The sequence below is a fragment of the Amphibalanus amphitrite genome, unplaced genomic scaffold, assembly GCF_019059575.1.
Source record: "Amphibalanus amphitrite isolate SeventyFive unplaced genomic scaffold, NRLGWU_Aamphi_draft 000496F_arrow, whole genome shotgun sequence".
NCBI classification, from domain to species: domain Eukaryota; kingdom Metazoa; phylum Arthropoda; class Thecostraca; order Balanomorpha; family Balanidae; genus Amphibalanus; species Amphibalanus amphitrite.
This window is the reverse complement of record NW_024881990.1, coordinates 237,400-245,546: the sequence shown is the minus strand read 5'-3', so window position 1 is coordinate 245,546 and position 8,147 is coordinate 237,400. Positions and strand designations below refer to the sequence as shown.

At 54.2% G+C, this 8,147-nt stretch overlaps 1 protein-coding gene across 1 annotated transcript; it reads right to left on the bottom strand.

The window, feature by feature from the left end:
* Positions 1 to 5,958: 5,958 nt before the first annotated feature.
* Positions 5,959 to 7,639, bottom strand: LOC122392668 (homeobox protein Hox-A3-like). Its single transcript, XM_043387796.1, has 2 exons — positions 7,452 to 7,639; positions 5,959 to 7,061 (listed from the first exon to the last, which is right to left on the bottom strand). Exons 1-2 carry the CDS (start codon positions 7,513 to 7,515, stop codon positions 6,496 to 6,498), a joined length of 630 nt encoding a protein of 209 aa, XP_043243731.1. The 5' UTR covers positions 7,516 to 7,639; the 3' UTR covers positions 5,959 to 6,495.
* Between the last annotated feature and the right edge of the window lie 508 nt (positions 7,640 to 8,147).

Genomic DNA, 8,147 nt, shown 5'->3' with positions numbered 1-8,147 from the left:
AAAGCGATAAATCCCCCAGATCATTGGCAAATCGGGCCGGGCGCGGCCAAATGACGGACAGGGATTTGAGCGCAGCCGTCGGCGCCTTTGAGGTCCGTCTGACGACTGGCCAAACGGTGAGGCGCTACCTGCCCCCACTGCAAATTAGCCGCCCATAATGGCGGCACCGGCCGGCCAGGTCGTCTGCCGGCTAACATTGCGACAAATGATAATGGAGAGGGTGGCGGCCCTTTGATGTCCCCGCCGCTGCCTGGGTCACGTGTCTCTCCCCTGTCCGTAGGGAGGGGTGTCAGGTAGCTGACCATTTGCCTGACCATTGGGCTGCTGATCTCTGGTCATCGGGACTGTCGAGAAAAAGCACTTGTCTACCTTTATGCCTTCTACCTCTTTCGCGTATGTTACGCCCTAACACCGGTATTTAGCCCATTGAAAGCTGTGAGAGTAAAATCATTTATGTTCAATGATTAACTCCTAAAAGACCAAAAGTCGCCGAAAAAATAGAAGTCTCTGCGTTTACCTAACCGTTGCAATTAGTCCTTATACCGAATCCGATGAAGCGATAAGCACGAGTAAAGTGTCAAACAAAATTATCATTTATAATGCTTAGTAAAGCGTGCACTGGGACCAGTAAACCACACAAGACGCTGTTATGTAAAATATACTTTCAGCTTAGATGAAGCATGCCGTTAACAATTGGTACGCGTGTCTATCTTATGATGAGAAAGCTGATATGGGACCAACATTCAGACTGCAGAAGTGCAGACCTGGGTACGACAGTACGGGGAGCATTCATTCTGGCCAGGGTTCATAATGTCCAGGGTACGCTATGCCCAGTGTCAAAATGGCCAGTGCCTTGAATGGGCCAGAGTTCATAATGTCCAGGGATTGCATGGTCCAAATGTGGCCAACTGGCTGCAGATAGGGTATATTCAAAGAGGCCAGGGTTCATAATGTCCAGGGCACGATGTGTCCAGTGTTCAAAATGGCCAGGGTTCATAATGTCCAGGGCACGATGTGTCCAGTATTCGAAATGGCCAGGGTTCATAATGTCCAGGGCACGATGTGTCCAGTGTTCAAAATGGCCAGTGCCTTGAATGGGCCAGAGTTCATAATGTCCAGGGATTACATAGTCACTGAAAGTGACGTCATTATGTATAAAACACGGAATCAGCTCAATGCAAAGCAGTGCAGTGCCGAAGGCAATGCCTTAGGAGAGATTACAGGCAATAGTAAATCAAATATTTTTAGGTTAAGTGGTTATGTATCTGGCTTCAGGCCGAAGGCCTGAAGCCTGATGCATAACCACTTAACCTAAAAATATTTGATTTACTATTGCTTGCAATCTATTCATGCGAGAAACTATTTCCTTATCCCTGGTAGGCAAGCATCATTACCTTGGGTTAGGTTAGGTTAGGTTAGGTTAGGTTAGGTTAGGTTAGGTTAGGTTAGGTTAGGTTAGGTTAGGTTAGGTTAGGTTAGGTTAGGTTAGGTTTGGTTGGGTTGGGTTGACTATGTAATCCCTGGACACTATGAACTCTGGCCCATTCAATCCACTGGCCATTTTGAACACTGGACACATCGTGCCCTGGACATTATGAACCCTGGCCATTTCGAACACTGGACACATCGTGCCCTGGACATTATGAACCCTGGCCATTTTGAACACTGGACACATCGTGCCCTGGACATTATGAACCCTGGCCTCTTTGAATTTACCCTATCTGCAGCCAGTTGGCCACTTTTGGACCATGTAATCCCTGGACAATGTGAACACTGGCCAATTCAAGGCACTGGCCAATTCGAGCACTGGACACATTGTGCCCTGGACATTATGAACCCTGGCCTAAATAATACGCACCCCGACAGTACCTACTTAAGGACCGTCAGTAGCCGCAGTCAGGCAGCGACCCGGGACCAGTCGTAATCAGACAGCTGACCCGTGATGGCCAGAAGTCAGAGATCAGTGGCCGCTGATCAGCGTATCCAGCCCGGGAGCACGGACCGCCGCCTCCATCCACCGACCGGCGCCTGGTCAGATAAATCGGCCGATCGCGCTGCTGTAGTCGGGAGCAGGCCGGTCCTATTGTGATCACGATCCAAATCGGGCCGGCGGACACGTCGTTACAGCCTGTTATGACACTACTCGGGCAGCTCTAATGGTCGGCTCAGAGGGCGACGAACACGCCACTAGCCAGGCGACTGGTCACGAAACTGCCCACCGGTAGAGCCGGGGTCGGAAGTAGACATTGTAGTTTTGGACCGTGACAGGTACAGATAATTTACCTCAGGGTGGTAAAAATGAGAGAAGAGCAGACCGAATGAGAATAAAAGTGTAGTGATAACATGCTGAAATCACTACAAGGAAGCCTAGCAAACAACAACTTAATAGCTACCAAGTCGTCAACTTCTAAGTCGCTGTAAATACGTTAGATTTTATCGCACACCATTGGGTGAAAACGATTGTGTAAACCTACACTATGCAGAAACAATTGGCCACTGTTTCCGATGACCATCGCTGGTCAGTCCCTCTGTCGTTTCCCACTACCGGGACGATATCCCCTAACCAGAACACCTCCTGGCATTCCTCGCGTCCCCTAAGATATATGTGCATACCGTCCCCTGCGTCGGCAACGACGGCCCCTGCGTCGGCGGCGACGGCGCGCGGCGGAACAGAGGGTGTCTGTCGCCGCGCGCCGTGGGAAACGCGGAAATACCGCTCTTTATTGCAACTGGCGTCGGCATTTAACTGGTCCTAAGCGAGAGTCTGGTCAGCGTCAGCGCCAGCGTCTGGCACGGACACACGTGGGAGAGTGGACATAACGCCGCCTCCCCCGCACCCGCGCCCCTGTCGTAAATAGCGGAGCCCGAGCTGGAAGGAGGAGTGGCGGGAACATCAGGCGTCGGGATGCCGAGAGGCTTCTCAGTTTCGATACAGCTACCTGCATACTACATAAAACAACGCGGACATCAACCGGGCTCAGGGTTTTGTCTTATATACCTACCTACGGAACAGAACAGATCAATGCGAACGAGCGTGCTGCTTCCAGCCACTGTTGTCTAATGGCCGACAATACAAAAATAATTGTAAGGTATCAGCTATGATGACGTTATACTTCGGGTGTAAGCTTCAGTGACGTCATACCGGACATAGGCAGCGGTGTCGTCTCAGAACCCTGGATTGCGGTCGGTGGTCGGCGAGGTCAACTAACGACCCTCCGCCTCCTCCGGCCAGTGTCGGCACGTGACGAGGCGTGATAAACCTTCACCTTCCATTAGTGCACGGTGCACGGTGGAGACACAGCTCGGCAGTCAGCATTGGGCGCGGCACTAAACACAGAGAGATGCGTGATGATTATCTCGTGGTGTGTCGTTCGGCCGTATACGGCGAACGACCGCTGCCCCGAGGAGGGGCGGTAGGTGCCGCGCTGTGATCACAACAACCGCTGTCCGAGCGCAGGACGTCCAGATGCCAGAGCTGTCCTAGTATCCTAGCCTCTAGCGGTATCGGCTTTGAAGCACAGAGACCGCCGGCCGTCAGGAGCGACGGCACGGGCGGTGACGGCGGGGGCGGCTGAGGCAGCGCTGCCGTCCAAAGGCAAAAACGCATATGTCGGGTCAGACTCAGGTCATGACCCGACATATGCGTTTTTGCCTTTGGACGGCAGAGTGGTGAGGCAGCTGTGGTCTGGAGCGAAATGGATGCGTTTATCTGATGTATCGTTACTGCTGCGATATTATCAGTTTTACAGCCAGCTCTGGCAGCGATTAGGCATACGAAGCCAGGCTCAGTTAAAAGATACATTAGAGTTGGATGCATGCATCGCGCAACTTGTCAGTACATTATAATGTATACAGGAAAGGAGGGAAATGTAGCGATTACATTATAGTAGGAAAAGTTATCGATAAGCGCACTGGCTTCATATGACGGCAAGTAGGCGGGGTTGCGGGTGGTTGCGCAGCCACCCGGGGTGGTTGCGTTGCGCCGTAAACTAAGATCGGCGCTGTCAGACTTGTTACCTGTCACCTGTCCCGTGCCATCAGAAGGTGATCTGACAGTCGGCGGACGGTGACTCAGAGTAATGTCACCTGTCCTGTGACACGAGGACAGCCGAGAGACGGCAGAGAATCAAACCCTCAGCCCTACCGACAGACAGTACCTGTCGATATCCCGCTGACTGCAGGACACACACGGGCCGAGATACGCACGTCGGTTGCGGACAGCCTCCCCGCCTCTCCCTGTACGGCGCGCGACGGACCGTCTCCCTTCAATTAGCCCGGCGGAAGTCGATACCGGGCGCCCGGCGCGGCGACGGCAAGGGACGGCCGGTGCCTCCTTTCAGCGAGTGACGGTACGGTGCCAGTCGGCGCGGGTGGCCCGCCGGGGCGGGGGCGGGGGCGGGGCGGAGGCGGGCCCTGATTGTGTCGACGTCACTGTCGTCGTTGCCTGCTAGCCGCCGCGGACACTTTGTTCGCTCCGTGCTCAGCGGAACTGGGCGGAAGAGTTGGGACTACATACAGGCCGCGTGTAACCCGCAGAGCACTGAGCCATGATGAAGGAATACCACCGGGCTACAACTTTGTGAAGGATTATTTTATCCATGACTGAACTTTACCATGGCAGGTCAAATCCGTAGCATGCAGATGTAGCCAGAGTTTGTGATGCAGTGTCACAACTGACACAATGCCCGTGTCGAACCGTCCCCCGCCCTCCGTCCCATGTGATCCCGTCTGTCTCACCCCGCCAGTGTTCACTGATGTGTTCTTTGTGTTCGTCACCCCGCCGCGCTGTGGGAGGTACTGTTTGTTTGGTTTGTTTGGGGTCACCAGACCCGGCCCCCCGGGGTACCGGACGGCCCTGCTATGACTGCTGACGTCTCCAGACAGCCCGGCTTCCGGGCAGGAGACGTCATGTCATCACCCGGGACCTCCTCATGCAACGGCAACAATGAATGACTCCGTGTGATCTTTATGAAACAGCGCTCTTTGTTCATGTCATACGTTTCCTTACGCCACAATTCCTTGCGAAAGGGCCAAGGGTGGCATGAGGTGTGCAAATTTCTTGAAGAAATGACAGATACCTATACCTATGCGATGTATAGTTGCAGTAGGTACTCGAAGCCGAAATATGAAATGTCAAGCTTTCCTTCTTATTTAGATTGAACGCTGAAGTTGAAATTATTTAAGTAAAGAAGCAGAGCCTTTATATCATAACTGTGCTTCTTTTTTATCATCCGTTGGTTTGTTGAGGAGTCATGCTGTCCTCATCTGTCTGTTGAACAGTATATCCGCAATTGTTTCTAAGGAGGCCGGCAATCCGGATAGACGGCTGCTTCCATCGTAGGCGATGTGTGACTACATCCGCCGAATACTGTAGCAGCTTCATCGTCGCCGCTACCGTTATCGTCATCACCGTCATCACTGCAGTCATAATCACCAGTCATCGTCACCGTTACACCAACACCATCACGGCGTCACCAACACCATATCGTCAGTAGACGCCGCACCAAGTCTGTGATGCCGCCGCCACGACGGGGACTTCTGGCAGGGGAGACACTCGATATCCCTGTCTTTGGTGCCGGCACCCACGCCGCCAAAACTGACAGAGGCAGTGCCAGCAGGCGAGGGGACGGATCAGGGACTACCGCCTTTGAATAGGAGCACTATTGACATAACCATTAACCAATCCGAGAGGCACGCAGGTTTCGAAAAATTATCGATTGTTTCAATGGAGTAGTACGTTTCTCTGCTTGATAAGGCCGGAAGTTGCTTTTGAGCGATGTAGCAAACTGGCTATAAAACGTGGCGCAATGTATAGCAGACGGCCAAGTGGGACACGTCATTTCAGCATAAAACCCGGCTCGACCGAGCCCGACTCGCAGACCCATGTGCGCTGGTGTTCGCGTTCCGCGTACGTCCTCTCCGCTGCTCAGTGTGTGTATGTGTATAAAACAGGCGTCATCAATCTCTCTGTCTCTGTATTTATTCACACGTACGCACTTAGAGCGAGACACGTCATCGACCGAGACAGGGGCCGAGGGCTGGCGTCACAGGCCGGGTTCCCATCCGACCTGCTCGCTCATGGCTTCGTCACGGAAGCATCACAATCGCTCTGAGAAATCAGCACTACAATCGGCCAATTTCGGCGACCAGCATTTCCGATCGTTTCCGCCAACCGGGCCATAAACCTACCACTTCCGGCAGACGGTGCGTCACATAGCTTACGCAGTGCTCTTAAACTCCCATTTACTACCTCAGCTAACGGTTATTTAAACTCTGCAAACAGACACAAACACGCGCACACACAGCCGCGCACACGGCGCAGCAAACAACGCGAACGGCTCCAACATCACATAAAGCCGACATTGGATGATCGGGAACGGTGCGAGGAATAATACCAGGGTGTTGGTAACGATGACTCACGGCCGCGCACGGACTGAAATCGTGCACAGCGGTAGAACAGTGGGGAGTGGCACATAGAATCAGTGACGGTGGAATCTACAGGGCGTAGGGCCTGAAGAGGTCGCCGTGCGGCCTGACCCGCGGTCGGCACAGGTCAACGGGCGAGGTCACCGGCCGGCGGACGGCCGGGGCGGGGGCGGGGGCGGGGGCGGCCGGCAGCGGCACCGGCTGCAGCGGCGTCACCACACCGGCACACTGCAGCTGGTACATGTACGACTGCATCACGTGGCTCAGGTAGTGCATCTGGCTCTCGCTCTGCTGGCGTTTCTCCTTCATGCGCCGGTTCTGGAACCAGACCTTGACGGTGGCCTCTGCCAGTCCGAGCCGCTGGCTGAGCTGGCGGCGCTGCGGCGTGCTCAGGTACCGGTTGGCGGCGTACTCTGTCTCCAGGGCGGCCATCTGACCGGCCGAGAACACGGTGCGGGCCGGCCGGCGCGCCGCCGAGCCGCCGCCGCCGCCGCCGGCCGCCGAGCCCGAGTCGCTGCCGCTGCCCGAGTCGTCGCCGGAGAGTCGCCGGGTGGCGGCAGACGGCTCGGCTGAGTCCGAGACGGCCGGAGACGCCGGCGGGGGAGACGGCGAGCCGTTGACAGGCACCCGGGGCTCTGCAGAGGAGAGAGAGCCAGGTTAGGTCAGGTCGGGATGTGGAGGCTGTAAGAATTTCGCCCGTCAGACAGCTCTTTATACGTTACGGTGGTGTTTTTTTTAAAATAGATTTTCCCACTCATAGAAATCAGAACAGCTTACACCATCCGATCAAACGCATACGAGACCATGCACGGACTCAAGGCGCAGATCTAGCCGTCAGGCTGGTTGGCTTCACATACACAAATATTATCTCCCTACATTTTGATTTATGACGAAAGGAATATTGATTTAAGCTTCCATGCAGGTACCTACTCATGACTTATTGCCGTATCACGCACACAAATCAGCACGTCCTATCATCTGAGCGTGTTTCAATAAACACTCTGCCCACTCTCTCTGTTACTTACCGTCAGAGTTGACGCTGTCGCACATGGCCTCCATCGACTGGAGCAGCTCCTTACTGCAGAACATGGACTCTTGAAGAAGACCGCGCAGGCGACGACAGACCGTTCGCTTCGAGACTTCCACAGATAATGATCCGATGAGGGCCGCTCGGCGCCTGCCCGAGAGCTCAGCGCCAACAGCCAATCACAGCTCGGCGCAGTCACCGCCGACCAATCAGCGGGCGAGCAGAGAGGGAGGCCGCGGACCGGCGGAGACGGGAGGATTATGATTTAGTAATCGAGGTGGAACACGGGGAGGGGATTATAGAGGTCTAACGGCGGCACCGGCTTTGGTGGTTATGGCGGCAGAGCAAAGCGCAACCACCCCACGGCCCACGGCCCACGCTCTGTGCCCGTCCTAGCCAGGAGGTGTAGGTGACCGAAGCGATCGAATAAATCACTATCACCAAATTAGATAATTAAATGATACTAGGTGATAATTTTCGACCAGGAGCTCAAGCACCTTATCAAACAAGCACCTATGTCCTAAATCAACCTACATATTGCCGGAGCTCGTTTTAAACGGGAGAAGACAGAAACGAGATCGGTTACGTAGGAAAGAAAGATCGGATGCTTTGCTAGCGACCTTTCGGACGAATAAGAGTGAGACCACCTTATAATTATGTGACAGGAAAATAAGGGCGTGTCGTTAGGCCGATG